This window comes from Calonectris borealis, chromosome 27 (genome assembly GCF_964195595.1).
Source record: "Calonectris borealis chromosome 27, bCalBor7.hap1.2, whole genome shotgun sequence".
In the NCBI taxonomy this organism is placed as follows: Eukaryota; Metazoa; Chordata; class Aves; order Procellariiformes; family Procellariidae; genus Calonectris; species Calonectris borealis.
This window is the reverse complement of record NC_134338.1, coordinates 5,486,138-5,505,093: the sequence shown is the minus strand read 5'-3', so window position 1 is coordinate 5,505,093 and position 18,956 is coordinate 5,486,138. Positions and strand designations below refer to the sequence as shown.

At 56.1% G+C, this 18,956-nt stretch overlaps 2 protein-coding genes across 4 annotated transcripts; one reads left to right on the top strand and one right to left on the bottom strand.

The window, feature by feature from the left end:
* The first annotated feature begins 102 nt into the window (after positions 1 to 102).
* On the top strand, positions 103 to 9,638 carry NCAPH (non-SMC condensin I complex subunit H). Of its 3 annotated transcripts, none has more exons than XM_075174677.1 (17): positions 103 to 340; positions 438 to 531; positions 853 to 945; positions 1,990 to 2,128; positions 2,677 to 2,795; positions 3,133 to 3,322; positions 3,907 to 3,998; positions 4,153 to 4,358; positions 4,833 to 4,981; positions 5,525 to 5,631; positions 6,058 to 6,180; positions 6,514 to 6,615; positions 7,308 to 7,475; positions 7,794 to 7,910; positions 8,162 to 8,247; positions 8,576 to 8,651; positions 9,117 to 9,638. In XM_075174677.1, exons 1-17 carry the CDS (start codon positions 141 to 143, stop codon positions 9,174 to 9,176), a joined length of 2,121 nt encoding a protein of 706 aa, XP_075030778.1. In that variant the 5' UTR covers positions 103 to 140; the 3' UTR covers positions 9,177 to 9,638. The 3 variants fall into 3 exon arrangements, with proteins under 3 accessions (XP_075030778.1, XP_075030779.1, XP_075030780.1); XM_075174678.1 differs by having other exon boundaries at positions 125 to 340; positions 2,680 to 2,795; positions 9,117 to 9,298; XM_075174679.1 differs by having other exon boundaries at positions 125 to 340; positions 5,528 to 5,631; positions 9,117 to 9,298.
* A 597-nt stretch (positions 9,639 to 10,235) lies between these two features.
* Positions 10,236 to 18,950, bottom strand: LOC142093536 (STE20-like serine/threonine-protein kinase). Its single transcript, XM_075174779.1, has 18 exons — positions 18,437 to 18,950; positions 17,362 to 17,526; positions 17,183 to 17,231; positions 16,808 to 16,957; positions 16,625 to 16,697; positions 16,045 to 16,239; positions 15,624 to 15,705; positions 15,428 to 15,538; positions 13,455 to 15,332; positions 13,207 to 13,337; positions 12,494 to 12,617; positions 12,149 to 12,328; positions 11,916 to 12,045; positions 11,684 to 11,808; positions 11,413 to 11,598; positions 11,162 to 11,287; positions 10,950 to 11,063; positions 10,236 to 10,822 (listed from the first exon to the last, which is right to left on the bottom strand). Exons 1-18 carry the CDS (start codon positions 18,581 to 18,583, stop codon positions 10,715 to 10,717), a joined length of 4,074 nt encoding a protein of 1,357 aa, XP_075030880.1. The 5' UTR covers positions 18,584 to 18,950; the 3' UTR covers positions 10,236 to 10,714.
* Between the last annotated feature and the right edge of the window lie 6 nt (positions 18,951 to 18,956).

Here is an 18,956-nt window from a genome sequence, read left to right as displayed (position 1 = left end):
AACCCGATGGGGCGGGGCAGAGCACCGCGCGTCCGATTGGTCGTCGGCCGACCGAGCCGCGCACCGATTGGCCCGTAGGTGAGGAGTGGGCGGGGCGGCGGCGGGCCTGAGGCGGCGAGGCCCGTCCCGTCCCCGCCGTGATGAGCGCCCCGACACCCCGCCGGGCCCCGGCCGCCTCCCCCGCCCCGCGGTCCCTCAGCAGCACCGGCACCCCCGTGCTGGCCGAGTGCCCCGGTAACGACGATGAACGGGAGAGGCGGCAACGCCGGCGCTCGAGGGCCACAGACCTCCAGCTCGGCAGCACCGACTCCCCGCTGGGCCTCGCCTCACCCGCGCCCAGGTACGGCCGGGCCCGCTGTGAGGAGTTGTCGGGGGAGAGGGAGGCGGGCGGGGGGTGTACGAGGAGGAGGGTCCCCAAACCACCGTGTCTCCCCCAGGCAGGCGGAGGCATGGCTGCCGACTCTCCCCCAGTGGACCAACGCTCAGATCTCGGACCACTACAGCACCTGCATCAAGCTCTCCACCGAGAACGTGAGTCGGCCGCCTCGGGGAGGGCTCCTGCTCCCGGCCCCTCTCACACCACCTCTGTCTGGCAGCGGTTGCAAGGCCGGGAGGGATTTTAAACTCCTTGAGCCTTGGCTACGCGGTTATTCTTCTTCCAAGCCCCCTGAGCCATGTCCCTGATCCAAGCCACAGCCTCTGTTGCTGCCTGCCCAGCAGGACCAAAGTAGGACGTGGCACGGGCCGTATCTCCTCGGCGCTGCTGTAAATACCCCCACGGGATGAGGGTTCAGACAGTTTTGACAGGTGTCATTTTCCAGGGGATCAGTTCTGAGCTGTGCTTTGTTTCAGAAAATCACCACGAAGAATGCCTTTGGCTTACACCTGATAGACTACATGACCGAGATCCTGAAACAGAAGGACTCTGAACTGACCAATTTCAAGGTGAGAGGAATCGCTGCCTGGTCACAGCAGTGCTTTGTCTCCGACTGGCAATTAGCCTAAGGTTTAGTCAATAACAAACCTCAAATAATACTGAAGGTAACTGAGCTGGTTACTTCCACTAAAAATATCTGGTAGAAGCAGCACAGTCACTTTTCACAGAAGCTTAGCGTTGAATCCTTTTGTACCACAGAAATTAAAAGCTAAATTTTTTCAGTTCTGGTCCTTCAAAAGGAGAGCTTGTTTAAAAGTAAGACTTGTGAGACCTGTGAGGTAAATACTGCGTGTTACAACCAGTAACAAAACAAGGCTGGAAAAGAAAGGAAGTTAGTGTGGCTAACTCCCGGACTAATTTTGATTCGGGATGGATCAGAATAAGTACTTGCCGGGGCAAAGACTTACTCGCTATAATAGTTCACTGATGCTAGGAGGGAGAACTGAATTCTTGGATGAGTGAACAAATGGCAGAGCTTTTGAACGTGGCCTCAAGGAACCCCTGAGCTAGCCGTCTTATGATTGATGAAACTGAGGAAAGGATGGGAAACAGTGCACAGGTTTTCAGTGGGTGGTCCTTCACCTTCCTGGGGGGGATCTGTGATCGAAAAGGGCACTTGGCGTCTCCTGCGCTTCACCTCTTTTGACTTCATAATTTGGGAAAATAGAATGATAGCAAGAGGATGACCCAAAAGAAGGCATGAAGGAGAGGTGGAGGAGAGAGGTCTCTTGGCAGATGCAAATCTGGACCCTTCTGCTTCTCCTCATTGCTTAATCTCGGCAACTTTTTAAGTATTCTTCTGTGTGATCCCTTCCAAAAGACCCGATAAAGCAAACTGTAGGCTCTGCCTAGAAAGACTCATCTTGACCCCTGCTGTGCACCTAGGTCTCCGGTACGTTTCAGGATAAATCCTTTTCCAGTTGTTCACAATTTTGCTTTTAATGGAGAGCATTCAGAAATTCAGGTCTGCAGCTTGTCTTCTGCGTTTGCATCTTCCAGATAAGACTTTTTCCTTTCTAAGTAAAAATTGCATGCTTTGTTCCTCCCATCAGATAGCAGCTGGCACTCTTGATGCCAGCGCGAAGATTTACGCCGTGCGCGTGGATGCGGTCCACGCAGATACCTACAAAGTTCTTGGAGGCTTGGGCAAGGACTCGGCACCTACGAAAGACGTGCACAGCCCAGAAGGAGGTGTGCCATTCACTCATTTTTGTTAAGCTGTTCCTGTTCCACCTGCATGTAAGAGAAATGTCAGCGTACTTACGTAGCACCCGTGAATTTCAAAGCGCTTTGTACATCTAGGAGAGTACCGCTAACGTCATTTTTCAAGGGCTGCGAAATCCCAAATTAGTTTGCCTGGGTGCTTGAGCAGGGAGGGTTGAGATGAGAACCTGAATCTGTTGCTCAATCCTGTATTCAGCGATTTGGCCCGTCAGATTTGAATGCAAACCAAAGGCGGCCTAATCTGAAACATTAAAAATGAAGTGCCCAACTCCTTGCTGTCCTTTGCTTTGAAACGAAAATGTGCTGTTAAGATAAAATAGAGTCGATAAAAAGAAATGCAGCATCCAGCCAATAAAACATTGGTGGTACATGCTAATAGATACCTAATTGAGTAAGTTCATGCCCACTGGGTTTTTGTGAGTTTGTCATACAAACTGCGGTAAAAGTTGTGCCATCCCTCCGTAAGGTATTTTGGCAAGTTTTTCAAGTGTAACTTGTTGTTCTTTTCCTTTTAGAAGACAGTCCAGCTCCTGAGGCTGTCAAGAGAGTTCAGACAAAGAAAAAGCACTCATTCAAAACCATCGAGCAGAACTTGAATAACATCAATGTGTCGGAGGCTAATCGCAGATGCGAGGTGGGTGGAGGGGGGGCTGCTGTAGCAGCTGCGTTCTGGTGGAGGAGAAGGAGATGTTGCCTCATCTTTCTCATTTCTATTGTTTCCTTATTGTGCATTCCTCTCTTGGGCTCTAACATTCACATGCACGTCTGTGAATTCTGCTATTAGAGCAAGATTGTTCCTAGTCACGTATATTCCTCCTGTGTGAGGCAGCTGTGAGAGCTCTCTCCTCGCTGACAAAGATGCGTGGGTCATTCTCCCTTTGGATCTGTACTTCAAAGTCTCCTGCAGAGACCTGCTTCACTTCCTCCATCTACTCCATTCCTTGATTGTCTGCTTCATTCCGTACCTGTAGGTTGACCCCATGTTCCAGAAAACAGCCGCATCTTTTGATGAATGCAGCACAGCTGGCATTTTCCTCACCGGGCTGCATACCCAAAGCTGTCACAGTGAGCTCCTCTTTGACTCGAAGATCGTGCCTCTCCCTTCTTCAGAGACACTCACAGTGCCAAACTCTGATCCTGTAAAAGTGATGGATTTAAAGCGTGAGTGCCGGTAACCACTAAGCAAAGGGGCCCATCCAGACCTTTCGATCCTTTTCATCTCCCAGGCGTGCTCATTTTAGTCTCAGCCAGCTTGACTTGTGCTTTTGTTTACTGCTTGGCTACCCTGTGGCACCATTGCTCTGATTCTGCTCAAGTTGCGACTGGTTGCTGGAAAAACAGGACCTTTGTAGGTTTTAGGTTACTACGTGTAGCTTAACCTCTGGCAGATCTGTCACACAGCACGTATACGTGGTCTGAGCTGTGCAGCAGTTCAGATTAGTGTGCTCCAGGTTAAGGACTGACCTTCTTAGAGTGTTTTGAGCCTGTACCTACTACCAAACCCCACTGCTCTGGTAAGATTCCCAGCGTTATGCCCACCCTCGAGTTAGGGTAGCAACTGAACTCTCCCTTTCTGCTGAGAAATGAGCCTGACTGCTTTTGCAGTGAGCCCTGCGCTGCCCTACATGCAAGAAGGGCTGCCTACATATGTGGCCTTAAGAATGATTTAATGCCAGGCCCTTGTTTTAGGTGCTGGTTGTTTCATCCTATATCTAATCTCTCCTCCTTGCTCTCCTTGTCTCTAGCCCTGCTAGTGCAGTGCATTGAAAAACGCCCTATCTGCTCTTCGCTGGCTGGTTTCAAGTTTACAAAGTGGGATGCTGAATCCCACAATGAGGTATGTTTGTAGCTCTGTGCTGGGTGGGACACTTGAGCTGTATTCCGTGCTCACCTCCAGAGCGATCTCCGAGATACACAGGGCAGTGGGATGTTGCACTGCGGGGCCGCTGGTACCCTGCAATTTTTTTCCTGAGCACTTTCTTCTCCTACAGTCAGTGTCAGCCCTGTTGGATAAATTTAAGAAGAGCGACCAAGTGTTCGATATCAATGCAGAGATAGACAGCGATGTGGAAGACGGTGTTCCCACCCTGCCAGATGACGACTTCAATTCTGACTCCCCCGGGGGTAGAGTAGCAGACAAGATTGGGGAATTCACAGAAAACCTCAACTCCTTTGGAACAGTCTGCAACAGCAAGAGGTAAGTAGTCACTGAAAATTTATAGCTGTGCTTTGATAGCAAGTCACAACTTCTGGCAGCTCTCTGAGGAATCTTTAATTTACTGTGTACACGTTTCCCATCTGGCTATAGCTTGCTTTCTGCTCAAGTTTCGGGTACGTCCAGGAATGCATCACAGTAATATCTCTACCCTCCAAGAGGACCTTTTCGTATGGTCACATTTCCCCAGGGTGATTGCTTGTCTGCTCACTCTGCTGCCCAGTTTTCAGGCTGCCCTTTGGCAAATCCACCTCTGTTTTTGCAGCAGCCTCAGGGACTCCAGACAGTGAACACGCACAGTCCCGTTCACTGATTAAAGAGCAGGAGCCCTGCACACATGCCGGCAGAGGGAGCGGGAGATGTCTGTACAGAGCTGATCTGGATATTAAATGCACACTCAGGCCCGGTGTGTGCCAAAGGAATGATTTCACTTAGCAGCATGTGTGCGCTTTCCAGAATTGATGCGGTTCCTTTTGGAGAGGGAGACATCGGGAGCATGTGCCTTCATCTTTCCGTGAAACCAGGGGAATACTCCTACTTCAGTCCCCGAACTCTGTCAATGTGGGCTGGCCCAGAGCACTGGCGTTTCAAACCTCGACACAAATGTACGTATGTAGAGACAGCGCCTCATACGCTACAGATGCGGCTACTGCCAAGTCCTGCTTACTTTTGGAGATGGGTGGCATCTGAGTCACAAAGTAGGGACAGTAAAGAAGGGGACCAGCCTGCATGGCTCTTTTCTAGCCAGATGGGAAGCAGTACTAGTTCAGACACCAGGAAGGCTCTCAGTCACATGCGGATCCTTTGGTGTCTAACGTATTCTCTATTGTTTGGGTTTGTTAATGATGCTCAAAGTGGAGGGGGTGTCTCTCACTGCAGCAATAGGAGATACTAGCACTAATACAGCTTCTGCTGTGGTTTCCCACCTTCTGCATAAAAACTGAAGATCAAATTACACTTTCTGCTTCTATGAAAAGATACTGATCCCTTTAAAACATGAAGCTGAGAACACCACCTATTGCTTTCCCATAACAAAGGGAAAAGTCCTTGTAGGTGACATTTCTGTGTGGAGCAGATGCTCAAGTCAGGAGTGAGCTTATTGCCCTTACTCTGTCACAAAGCACTGACAGTTTCCTTCCTTTCTGCAGCAGATGCTGACTCTGAAAAAGAGGCCAAGAAAAGGAGTGCAAAGAAAGCATTTGAAATTAACTTTGATGAGGATATTGACTTTGAGGCATATTTCCGTAAGACCAAGGTACGTGCTGAGTTTCTGCCTCTTTCTGCTCTCTCTTTTGCCATATCAGTGTGTCTTGGAACTGTCGTCTGCGAACGGCTCATCTCATGCTGCTCTGAAACTGGCTCCGTAAACCCAACGTCACGTATGTTCCGTGGTGCAGGGTCTTCTGACTCCAGGTCATGTTACAAGTAGAGAGTTTTACCAGCCTTGGGGTAGAGAATCGGGCTGGATTCTTCTTGTCAGTCCAAGAGAGCCTGCAGGTCCAGCTGTGTGTCCCAGGATGCTGCGCAGGAGCCACTGGGTGCACTGACTGGACCAGTGTGGAACTCCTCTTTGGAGGCATCTCAGAACTTGCCCCCTTTCAGATGAAGACCTGTGTTCAAAGCACGTACTTGTGCATTAATCTTCCAAGTAGTGCATAATGGTATTTATTACCTTCCCCAGGCATCTGTAACTCTAGCCAGATCCATTCTGGAAAGCCAGAAGGTGAAGAGCACCACACTTCCCACAGACTTCAACTACGACCCTAACAACATTCTCCAGCTGTTCCTCAAACCAACTGTTAAGGTAAGAATCTTCTCTAAAAGCCTTTTGGCAATCATTCCATGCACAAAACCACTCTTCACCAAATGCTTGAAGTGCTTTGGGATGCTCCTCAGGGCTGGAGACGGGCCAGCATGTCTCTCACTGAACTGACCCGCTTGTGGATGCCGAAGCGGCTGTGCTTAGCTGTTGTGCTTTACAAGGCGCTTGCTAGAGAGCTGGTATGCGAGGAGGAGGAGGAGGAGGAAGAGCCAGCAGGCTGGGAAAAGGGGAGGTGATGAAGGAACAAGGTGCAGGCATTGCTTGGGGAGGTATTTTGGGTTTTTCCTTTCCTGACTCCTGGTTTTGTCTCTGTAGCTCTGCAGGACGTCTGAGCCGGACAGCTCGTTGGATCACGAGATCGGCGAGTACGATTACAACAACCCCAACGATACCTCCAATTTCTGCCCTGCGCTGCAGGTAACTGGAACAAGAAGATTTCTTTCTGTTGCCTATATTCGATATGTGATGGAAATAATTTAGGAAGAATCTGTGTCCAGAATTAATTACTAGCGAAAAAAAATTGGAGCTGCAGATTATGACAAAGCTGCAGAAGTCTCTGCGCACACCCCTGTCCCCTCATTCTAACGACATTAACTAAACTCTCTGCCTTTGGTGTTTGCCAGTCAATTTGCTGCAGAAACTCCATTCCAGCCTTTTCCATACACCTGTGCCCTAAAGTAGGAGTAAATACCATTGCTCACCTCTGCAGTCATCTCTACACCGTGAATTTTGCTCCCAGCTGTTTCAAGCTCCTGTTGAAGTAGATTTCTTTGAAATCTTCAGCTTTCTGCCAGGCCAGCACGGCCTCCTGAGTGTGTTTGTGGCAAGTCTCAGCTGGTCCCACACTGCCAGGAGAGCCCTCGTCTCTGTTACCTTTCCGTGTGGAACAGTCTTTTGATACTCTGCGCTCTAGATCTCCCTTGAGTTTAGCCTTAGCCCAGCCTAAGCGCCGTGGGGAGAGGCTGAATAAGAACGTGTTCCATGGGGAAGGTGGGCAGGTATCGCCGCCCTCCTGAGAGGCGGGTGCTTTTGTCATCTCAGTGCAGGACATCTCTGGCTTCTCAAAGATGTCTCTGGGTGGCCTCACTGCTGTATCTCTTCTTGATCAGGCTGCAGACAGCGATGATGATAATGACCCCGTTCAATTCATCGGCCAGACGGGGGAGTTCAACCTTACCGCCCACCCCGAGGGTCAAGACGCTGAGCTAAACGGAGTTGTCGGCGATGTCGATATCACAACGTACGGAGAGCTGAACCTCATTGCTGAGCCCCAGAAGGTAAGGACTCGCATTGTCGCCGAGCTGTGAACTGCTCACTGGGCAGGTCTGGAGCAAAGCCTCTCAACACCTCGGGTGCTTAGAAGTCCTGAGACAGCAGTTTCCCTGGTGCAGGATCTCCTGGGTTTGCTGCTGGACACTTTGTTCCCAGATGAACGCTTGTGTAAGAGAAGGGAATTAAAAATCAAAGGTGTAGTAGTAAGATAGCATTCACTGTTGTTCCCAAGGAGAACCATGTTTTGGTTGTTCCTGTGGTCCCGATTGAGGACAGGCTTCTGCTCAGTTGCTCTCAGCTAAGCCTACGCTGCTTTTCCTCAGGTCAATAAGATAGCAATTCAGTATGCAAAGACAGCCAAGAAAATGGACATGAAGAGGTTGAAGAAAAACATGTGGGACCTCTTGACTGATGGACAGAAGAAAGAAACAGTGGCAGAGGTGAGTGCAGGGGGAGCCCGATACCTCAACAGGCCCCAGGATAAGAGAATGCCCTGCAGGTAACTGTGCTTAACTCCTGCAGAGACAGTCTTGGGCAGGTTTAGCAGCAATTCCTTTCTAGTAGTCTTGCTCCCGTGGGATGGTTGGTAAGGACAGACTGAGTGTAACTTGCAGTGATTTTTCTCTGAACACAGGGCTAAGTACTGGGGAGCAAAATCTGTCTCAGCAGTGTCTGTCTTTTTGCTAAATAGATGGAAGAGGCAGAGAAAGAGAAGGACACGTCAGTGGTAGCAGGCGAGAAGGTCTTCAGCGGCATCACAAAGGAACTGCTTCGCAGGTAGAGAGACCCTAAAAAAGGTTGGACTGAAGATGGGGACAGACTTCAGCTGAGTTTGGGCAAACGTTGACCCCTCCTGTGTCTATTACAGCCTGCTAACTGAACCCTGATGGGGAAAAATCTCTTCTCTTGCTCTCTGGGTTTGCCTGGGGGAGCTACGGATTGCATTCGGCTTGGCAAATTCTTTGCTGGTGGGAGGGGAAAGGTAGAGAAAACCACCTCCCTGGGGAGGAGCCAATCTGTGGCGACCTGGTCCTTGCAGGCATGCTCCATCCATCGGGTTTCCGTAGGCTCTGGCCATTCTAACCTCCTCCTTTCTCTTTTGTAGGCTGCCTTCTGTGATGGCTAACAATCTGTCTGTCCCCTTAGCCTTCGCCTGCCTCTTGCACTTGGCAAATGAGAAGGTAAGCGCAGCGTGCACATAGGAGACATGGTAGGAACAGCGGGTGAAACGCGCAGCGAGAAGGACCGGGAGCAGGGCTTTTTTCTTGCTGCATCAGGATTTCTCAACTTAAGTCCTTGTTTCATGCTTACAGTGAACATAAATCAGGCTGATGCGCTGGGAATGACAGCCTGCGGTTAAGCCCTTGAAGCATTTCCAGCCTAACTGCTGTCTGTCCTTTTTTGTCCTTTGGTCTGGCAGCAGAGAGGTGGGCACTTGGTTGCTCGGTGGTGTTTTAAGCGTTGTGAGCGTTTCCGACTCCGAAGCAACAGCTGATGGGAAGCCTTGGTCTTGCGTGCACTGATGGTGACAGAAGGGGCTGGGGTTGTTCTGAACTTTCCTCCTATGTTTTTTTTATGCCAGGCCTTCAGACTCAGAGGGGAAGAGTCTGGCTTTGTCAGACTTAGCTTTTCTTTTATATTCCCAGAATCTGAAGCTGGAGGGCACAGAGGACCTGTCTGATGTCCTAGTGAAACAAGGCAACTGAGCCCTGTGCAGAGAAGCCTCCGGGGCTGACCCGCAGGACAGAGCTCAGCTTCCCAGCTGACCGGTGCTCGCTCTGGACTATCTCATCAGTGGCAGATTTTTCTCCTCCCAGCGCCGTTGCTGAGAAATCCGACTGGTCTCTGCGCCTCAGGAAGACTTTTAAATCGAGGATGTCCTACCTAAACATAGGACTTGTACAGATGGACGGTTGCGGCTCAGCCTGCCTGGCTCCTGCCATCTTCGATCCATCAGCTCTTTCCTGAGTTCCTCCATCTCACTGTGAACCGCCAGCGCCTGCTAGCAGAAGGCTCCTCTGCGTGTCCCTCACTGTCTGTCTGTAACTCCCAGTACGTGGACTGACCTACTCATGTCTCCAGTTCCTCCTGTAGTCCTGTTCATCCCCTGAAATGATTTATCTTTTATACTGAGCTTAAAGATAATAAATTGCTACAGACTTTGTAAATGGGCCTTTGAGATGAGGAAGAAGGAGTCTCCAAAACAGGAGAGAGGTTAAAATAACACGAGTGTCGGGGAGCAGCAAGAGCGGGGCTGCTCCCTAAAGAAAGGCGAGCCGGGAGCCATGGGGGATCGCACGGCCGGAGCATCACCAGCCCAGGACCCAGTCCTCCTGTACCTGAACAACGTGAGCAGGACCAACCCGGAGATGATGGCCAGGTTCAACCAAGAGTTGAGATCACCAGGCAAGTTCATGGTGCTGAAGCAGGTCCAAGATCAGGCTGGGAAGTCGGTCTGCGGGTCAGGATTGGGTCTGAGGTGATGAGGCAGGGAGACCAGCGCTCCCAACGCAGCTGAGGCAGGGACTGAAGCCCTTGAGCTGAGCTTAAATAGAGCCGTGGCTGTGGGCCAAGGCCCACTGGTGAGTCTGGTCAAGGCCATTAGGGCTTATTAGTGCCCTCGGGGCCCTGACGAGGTGGGAGGACAACAGCTCTGTGCGGGGTGGTGGAGCCTAGACCTGGCTCCAGCGCTGGCCCTGTGCTGCCAACTCTGCCCCTGAGGACACCCCTGGGGCAGAGGCTGGGCACGGGACCCCCCTCCCTGAGAGCTGGCCTGAGGGGGCAGGCTGGGGGCACAAGATGTGCTGGTGGGGCGCAGGATGAGAGTTTTTAAGTAAAATAGTCACAAACAGGGACTTTCTTCAAGAAAGGATGTATTTCCTTCAGTTGCAATTCAGCTGAGGGGTGATCCGCACGGGAAGTGCCAGCAACCCCCCTGTATCCGCAGCTTCGAGACCAGTGGGGGAGACTTCTCCGAGGGGCTTCTGGGGCGATTTCGGGGTGGCAGCACCTGCTTCACCCCAGCCCCTCCAGCAGGGTGCTGGTGGGCTTCAACACGCCCACGCCTGCCATCCCCAGGGTCCGTACCACATCCTGCCCGGCCGCTCGGCCCCGGGGCAGAGCATCCCCCAGGCCCCTCACGTTGCCTTTGAGATCCTTCAGTCCCATCTCCCAGCAGAGCCGTGGGACCAGTCCCCGGGCAGCTGCCTGCCTCTCTCGCTCCCCAGTAATCTGCGCCGTAGTGTCAGGAGAGGAGGTGGAAGAAGCGGGTGATCCTGTTGCTGCTGTGGGCGCCGTGCAGCCCTCCTCGCCGCTGCACCGGCAGCGAGTTCCCCAGTTCCTCCTCCAGCATCTGGAGAAGAAAAGCAGCGTTGCCATGTCCCGTGCCCCGCGTCGCAGGGGCTTGCAGCAGGGAGAGCAACCCTCCATCGCATCCCCTGAGCTGGGGCAAGGCGGGGAGGAGATGCAGGACCACTCACCTCCTTGCGGGCAGCCAGCCGTTGCTTCCACTCGCTGAGCTCCATGGCGTGCTCCTGGTCCAGCCGCCCCAGCTGCCTCCTCTCCTGCTCTGCCAAGACGTGCATCTTCTCGTTCTGGGAGAGCGGAGGTGGAAATGGGAAGGAAGGTGCTCAAGGAGAGGTGGCAGGGGTGCGGGAAGCCCCCCGGGCATTTTTGCAGTGGTCCCCGGTACCTGCATCTGCTCCAGCTCTGCCAGGCTCTCAGCCTGCTGCTGCTGCAGCTGCTGCAGCTGCTGCGCCTGCTGCTCCTGCTGCTGCTGCGCCTCTGCTTGCTGCCGCTTCTCCTCCTGCTGCATGAACTGCGGTGGGGGACAGCCAGCGTCACCCTCCCTTTCCCCAAAAAGCCATCGCTTACAGCTTTTTGGGGGACTTTCCCCATACTTTGTGCTGGGGAACCTTGTTGGCCCCGGACAGGTCCTTGTACCTGCTTGGCCCTCTCCCTCTGCTTGGCCCCGTTAGCCTCCTGGGTCTTCAGGTTGTCCTTGAAGAGGGCCAGGCGGATTTTGGCATCGCAGCGCTGGCTTTTCAACAGCTGAGCCCGCTCCTGCGCCTGCTGGCTCCTCAGATCCTCCAGCAAGAGCTGGTGGAAGCGGTTCATCCTCTCCGTCTCCTGGGAAAGGGGCAGGAGGGTGAGTCAGGAGAAGGGTTGGGAGCCTGCGGGGCTGGGGGAGCATCGCCCGCGGTTCCCACCTCACCTTCTCATGGCGCTTGCGGAGCTGCTGCCTCTGCAGCACGTGCTGCTCCTTTACCTGCTGCCTGAAGAGCTGGTACTTCTCCTGCAGGTGCCCTTGCTCCATGCTCCACACCACCGACTCGCGGGCTGCCGGGCAAGACCACAGCACCGTGACCACCTCCAAAAACCCCCAGCCAGACCCCCTGCTTCTCTCCCCAAGAATGCTCCGTCCTCCTCCTCCCAGCCCGGTGCACCTCTCCTGAGGCTATGGATCTTGCTGATGCACTCCCAGTCGATGGACGTCATCTTCTTCTTGTGCTCCTGGACGACCCTCTGCAGGGCTGCGTTGAGTTCCTCCTGCTGCTGCTGCAGGAACCGCTGCTCCTGTGGTGAGCAACAGAGGAGCTTGGTCCTAGCACCCAGGGGAGACGGTCCCCAGGCTCCTGGTGGCACGGCCGGGGGAGCCAGCGCTGCCCCGGACCCTCACCATTCTTCCGTCGCCCTTCAGCTCTTGCATCCTCCTCCCACAGTCCTTCTCCTGGAGGGACTTGAGGCGCTTGGCCTCGTCTCGCAGCCTCGCCGTGTACTCGAGCTCCTGGCGCTCCTTCAGCTGCCGGTAGCGCCGCTCCGAGCCCTCCACCTCGCGGTCGTAAAACTCCTTCTTGTTCTGCCATGCAGATATGGTTAACGGGGCTGCAGGGACCAGAAGAAGTGGCCACCGAAGCAACCAAACCCCCCCCAGACCCTGGCATCTCCCACAATGAACCCCAGCCCCCCCTTGCACGTGTCCCTCTGACCATATCATGGCACCGAGGGATGATGGTCCGGTTACCATCATCTCCTGCTCGATGTGACGAAACATCTGCTCCCGCTGCTGGTGAAACTTCTGCTCCAGCTGGCTCTGAGCTCGCTGCTCTTCCTTCTGCAGCACTCGCAGCTCGCGGAGCTCCTGGCGCCTAAAGGTTTGGGGAATCGGGGTGAGAGGGGACCGAAGGTGGCCCTGGAGGCACCTCTCTCTCTCCCAGGATGGCTGACTTGTAGGTGGCTAAAGGAAGGGAGAAGCTCAGCCCTGGTGCAACGTCATGGAGAAGACTTTCTCCAGCAAGAAGGAAGATGAGACGCCTGGTTGGGTCCGTGGCGGCCACGCTCCCAAGCTCAGCTGATGTTGCTGCCCCTCCATCTCCCCCTTTATCCTTTCCTACTCTCCTTGGAGAGCTTAGGGGAGAAGATCTTCCCTGTTCTTTCCCTAAGCTGGCTGCTGGGCACACCGGACACGGGGCTGGGCAACGTTTCGGCTCCTCATGTGTCCCTACTGCACCGCCCTGAGGATGCAGGGAAGGGCTTGCTCATGCTCTCCTGCTGGAGCAGACCCCGGCCAGGGAGGCAGATGGGTTTTCCAAGCCTGGAGGTCACGCACGTGTGTTTTGCACAGAGCCCCACAGACCCATCCTCCCTTCGGCACCTTCTCTCCTTTGCCCCTGGTCCACCTTGTCCAGAAACGGATGGGAGATGCCTGGTGGCCCCTCCACTACCGGCATCACTCACCGAGCCGAGCGCACCATCTCGTCCCTTGCCCCAGCCTTGCCGACGGTCCTGGCAGTCGTCACGCTCACCTCCTCCCCATCCACCATAAACCTCCGGGTTTTCTTGACCGTCCTTTGGAGCGAGGCAGGTTCCTGCGACCGGGCGCAACGGTTTGAGCTCAGATGGCCCAAAACTACGTAAACCCAACATGGGAGCCCATGCAAGGGGGGGGCAGCTTCACGTGGCCATGTTACCTGCAAGCTTCTTACCTGCTGGGCTTCCCCGGCAGAGGGGAAAGGCTGCGCTGCTGCAGGGAGGGCACTTGGACCTTGTACATCTGCAGGATTTTCCACAGGGGACGGCTCCTCTCCTTGCTTTAACGTGATGGATGGATCTGTGTTCCCTGCTTCCCACGCTGCCCGCGCCTGGGAAGAGGTGCGGACAAGGACGGCATCAAAGCTCACGGTCTTTGTGACCTTTGGATGTCCACCAAGGGCCTCCTGGGGCTCTGGCACTGCTCCGTGACCCTCCAAGCCACCCATCTCCTCTCCAGGTCCATCCCTTGATGGCCCTTCAGAAGCTGGAGCAACCTGCACCCCATTTTCTCCAAGTTCTCCATCATTTCCATCTTGTCCTTTCCAGCCATTCCCATGAGCAGCTCCTGGCTGGTTTTCTCTGGGGCTGTCTTCAGCTTTTTCTTCTGTTTCTTCTTCAACACACCCTGGGATCTCCTCCACGGGGGACGAATCCTCTGCTGAATTTTGGGCCTCCTCACTTGCAGGTCCCTCTCCTGCCCGTGCTACAGAGGCTGCCTCTGGTTCCTCTCCTGCCAGCATCACTTCCCCCGGGCTGGCTGCATCTCCCGCTGGTTTACGGTCTCCAGTCAAACACCTTTTTACAACACCCTCTTCCAATTTCACTTCTGCTGGCACCAGGGCTTCCTTGGGAGAAGTTTCCACCCCAGTTTCAGCATTGTCTGTGGCTTCCTCCTCATTCCTCCCCACCTCCCGCGCAACCAGGTCCAGAGGGTCAGCGATGGGCTCCCACATGGCTGAGTTTCTCTCCCCGTTCTTCCTCTCTCCGGCCTCTCCCAGAGCGTCCGGAGGCTCCTGCCGCCCCTTGAGAACGTCTGACCCCACCACTACCTCCTCCGTCACACTGGGCATCAGCGATTCGTCACCCCGTGGCACCCTCTCCTCCCCCAGCTCAGTCTCCCCAGGCTCTCCAGCACCCTCAGGCCCCATGGGCGCCCTCCCTGCTCCATCACCATCCTTCCCAAGGCCACCTTCAGCCCCAGTAGAGCCAACCTCAACCTTCAGGTCTAGCAACGACCGAGTAACCCGGTGCTGATGCTCTGCCAGCGACTTGAAGCTCTGGGTTTTGGTCCCCGTGGTCCACAGGTCCAGGGCTGCCACCAGCTGCCCCACGGCCGAGCCTCTGCACCAGTCCCCATCCGTGGGTGCAGGCAGGGCCAGTGAGTTACAAGTAGGGTCTCTGCTCGGTTCCTTCTTTGTATCCGTTTTGGGGGTCAAAACAGGGCTCAGTTGGGCTGCAAGCCGTCCCTCCGTAGGCGTTTCGGCCACCGGTGATGCCTTGGCCTGTTGGCTTTCCTCCTGGGGCTCTGCCTGGGGTCCAACCTGCTCTGCCTTCAGCTCTTGCGGTTCAGCAAGGTCTCCTGCCCGCTGTGGCCCCGAGGGGAGCTCGGCCACGTTGCAGGGGGTCCCCAGAGGGCTGGTCTCCTCCTCTCGACACCCTTGAACTTCTCCTCCTTCCTCTGCTGGGACTGATGTCCCTTGAGGAGCATCCAGCGCCGTAATCTCCAACCCATTCGGCTCTGCCCCGTGCTGCTCCTTAGCTGTTTCTTGGGACTTCATCCCTCCAAAAAACGATCTGCGCCGCATCAGCTTCAGAAACTCGGCCGGCCTCTTCGCAGGGAGCCTCACGGAGCCCGTGGGCTCAGGCGAGGACCTCCTCCTCATTTGCTTCAAGAAGTCGGACGCTCTCTTGGTCCTGGGCTCTGCCACCACCTGGACGTCGGATGGGATGCCCGGCTCCTCGCTGACTCTCCCTGCTCCGTCCAAAGGCTGATGCTCCGGGGGACCCCTCGGGGTTGGGGGGCAGGAGGACTCCCCATGCTCCTGCCCAGGCTGTGGGGTGGACAACGGGGGAAGAGGTGAGGCTCAGCGAGCTCATGGAAAGGGTTGGAGGGATCTTGCACCCCAACCGGCTGCTACTCACGCACCAAGGGGACCGCACCTTCGTCCTCATCCTCTTCCTCCAGCACGTCAGCCCGGGCTTCGGCCACCAGCTCCCGGAGCGGCCGCTTGTCAGAGATGCCCGCCACGAAGGGGTGCTGGGTGGGAGCGAGGGAGGTGAGCGGGGCCAGCACTGGGGATGGGTCCCACCACCCTGGGCAGGTGACGATGGGTGCTACCCACCTGCAGGAGCTGGCTGGCCGACCACCGCGCCTCGGGGCTCTTCTCCAAGGATTTCCTCAGGAAGTCCTTGAAGTCTTCAGACCTGTGGGATGGTCCCTGTGAGCACGGGGCCAGAAGCTCTCTGTCACCCCCACCATGGACCCCACAGACCTTGGGGTGATGCTAGGGACACTCAGGTTTTGCTAGCACCTTGGCAGGAGGTCCCCACCCCAGTGCTGCCCACCACTGTCACCTTCTGCAGGCAAAGACGGTGTGATGGGAAACCTCCGGAGCTGGGCTTGGAGGAATCACAACCAGCATCACTTATGGTCCAAGAGCCCACCACAGCTGCCCAGACATGGCTTTGAGCAGGAGCTGCCCCGTGGGACAACTTCTCCCACCGTCACCGGCGTTGGGGTGACATATCCGCACGGGGACTCACCACCTCTTGGGGTGACGCAGGGTGGGCGGTTGGGACTTGGCGATCTTCAGCAGCACCCGGAGGGGGTTCAGCTCATGGTAGGGGGGCTCCATCTCGGCCATCTCAATCAGCGTGATGCCCAGTGACCAGATGTCAGCCTTGTAGCCGTAGGGGCTCTCCTTGGACGTCTCACACTGCACCACCTCCGGGGCCATCCTGCGCGTGGGAGAGAGGGGAAGAGGTCCACCCTGGCCTGGGGGCTAGTATCTCCCCCTGAAACCAAACCAGGCGTCATCTCCTCCAGAGCCAATCCCACAGGCACAAGAGGTGAGATTCGACCCCCAACTCCTCCAACGCTACCCCAGGAGGGCTTGCACCCACCAGCACCCCACGTGTCCTCTCCATACATAGTCTCACGCTACTGAGAAGCCCACCCTGGAGCTGGTGTTGGCTAGAGGAGGAAAGATCTGGTTTCTCGAGATGCTCCTGGAGGAGCCGGTTGGGAGCATCCGCAGGAGGAGCGGGATACCCGGGCTCCCCCAGCCCACCTGCCTGCCCTCCCAAATCCCACCATCCCCAGGGACTTCTGCCCCACACCTACCAGTACGGCGTGCCGATAAAGGACACCCGGCGCTGGACGGTGCTGGAATTTTTGGCCGAGACGCCAAAATCAGCTGCAGAGCAGAAAGCGGCTGTTAGAGAGGATCCCTGGGGCAAAGCACCCCTGGGACTTCACTCCCCGCCTCCCTCTGCCCCACGGGGCCCCGATTCCCCTGGGACTCACCCAGCTTGACGTCCCCGTCGAGGGTCAGCAGGACGTTACCAGCCTTCACGTCCCTGTGGATGATCTTGCAGCCGTGCAGGTACTGCAGCGCCAGCAGCAGCTGCTTGCAAGCCGCTCGGATCTGCTCCTCCGTCAACCCTTTCTCCAGCTCTGCCGTTAGCGCAAACGAACGCCGCCGCTAACGATGCCTCCTGCCCAACGTCTCCCCCCCCCCCGCAAAGCCGGGGGGTACCCAGAGGAAGATGCACCCCAACCCATCCTCCCTCCTGGAGATGCTGCACAAGCCCAGGACTCCCTTCCACGCCGTGAAATTCGGCAATCCCACCCCAAACCCCCTGACGGCCGCGTGCCAGCTGGAAAAAACCATTTATTTACCCAAAATCGCTGCATCCACAGCCCCTCCGGGACAAAACTCCACCAGGATCTGCAGGGAGAGGTTTCCCACCCTGGTCTGTAAACGCAGCCCCTCCAGACCGAGTCCCCCAGCCCCGAGAATGCTGGTGGGACCCCAGTTCATGCCCGGGGTGGGGGGACCAGCACCCTCCAGCGCTCACCCACAGCCGCCCGTCCCAGTAGAGCGCATCCAGCAGCTTGGTGATGTTGGGGTGGTCGCAGCAAGCCAAGATCTCGATCTCCACCACATAGTCCTCCAGCTCCTCCTCGCTCGGGGTGTCGATCACCTTGGCGGCCGCCAACGTCCCCGTCACCTTGTTCTGCGCCTGGGGGGGGGGGGGGAAACAGCTTGTGTGGGGGTTCGTGGGGTACGAAAGGAGCAGCCCCGTGATTTTCGGCGAGGGGAAGCTTGGACCTGTCGCATCCCTCCCGGGTGCTCGGTGCCGCCGAGGCAAACGCCGAGGACAGACATGGGGATGTCACTGTCACCAGAGCCAAGAAGGAGAGGGATGGATGGCTGCCCCGGGCATGAGGCTGATGTGCAGGTGGCCCCAGTGTGGCTGCCACCCCGTGCGCGTGTCCCGGAGCATCCCGCTGTATCCCAAAACCCTCTGGCAAGCTACGTCCTCCCACGGATGCAATACAGTTCCCGCGGGCACAGCCACAGCGAGCACTGGGGCTCAGAATATGCCCCCCCCCAGGACCTTTTGGTGATTCCACAGTGAAACCCCATCCTGCGAGCGATGCCGAGGCATTCGGCTGCCCCGATAAAGCCGGAGAGAGAAGAGGGGATGGGTTTGACCAGGGCAACTGCAACCAGGACCGGGACCATCACTGCCGCGTGCCACCGGCCCGGTGCCGGAAGGCGGCTGCTGCCGCGGGTCTGACGAGCGGCGAATTTGGGTTTCCTGTCGCGTTCGGGCTCTGCACCGTGGTTTCAGAGGAAAAACATCCCCGTCTCAACCCCCTCGCTCCAACCAAGGAGGCAAACACCCGCCGGCAAACCGGCCGGCTCGGGGAGCCGCCGGCTCTTCCCCATGCCAAAGGCTGGGGATGGGCTGAGCCAGCACCAGGCGAGGACCCTGCCATCCTCCGCTAGAAATTTGGGGCTGTTTAGAGGCTTTTTAGCTTCTTGCACGCCGGAAGCTGCACAATGTGAGGCAGCACTGAAAAAAAAAAAAAAAAGCATTTGCAAAACCCTTGGTGCACCGGCTGCATTTCGGGGTGCTTTCCTACCTTAAAGACCTTGCCGAAGGCGCCCTCGCCCAGCTCGCCCAGCACCAGCCAGGCCTCCTCGGGGTCCACATCCCGCCTGACGTGCTCGTACCGCCTCGGCGGCTTCTTCTTTTCCGAAAAGCCAAAAAGCCGACGGAGAAAAGCCATGGGGCCACCTCCATGCAGAGAAAACGGGGCGGCTGGGCTCGAGCTCCTCCACCAAGCACCTTCGCAGCCCTCGCTCTTCCTCCCCCGCGGGCAGGAAGGGGCTGAGCGCTGCCCCGGACCGCGCAGGATGTGCCGCGAGATGGAGGTGCCAAAAGGAGACGCTTCGCTCCGCGCCTGTTGCGATCCCACCCTCGGGTATTTTTAGGATGGGAGAAAGGGTTCGTGCTCACCCAAAGGTGCTGCCTGCACCCTTGCACCCTCACCAAAGCCGAAGGTGCTGCCTGCACCCCTGCCGAAACCACCCGTACGGGTATATAGGGGTCCCTGGGCATCCCCCTACAGATATATGGTCCTTTATGGTCACAGGTGCTTG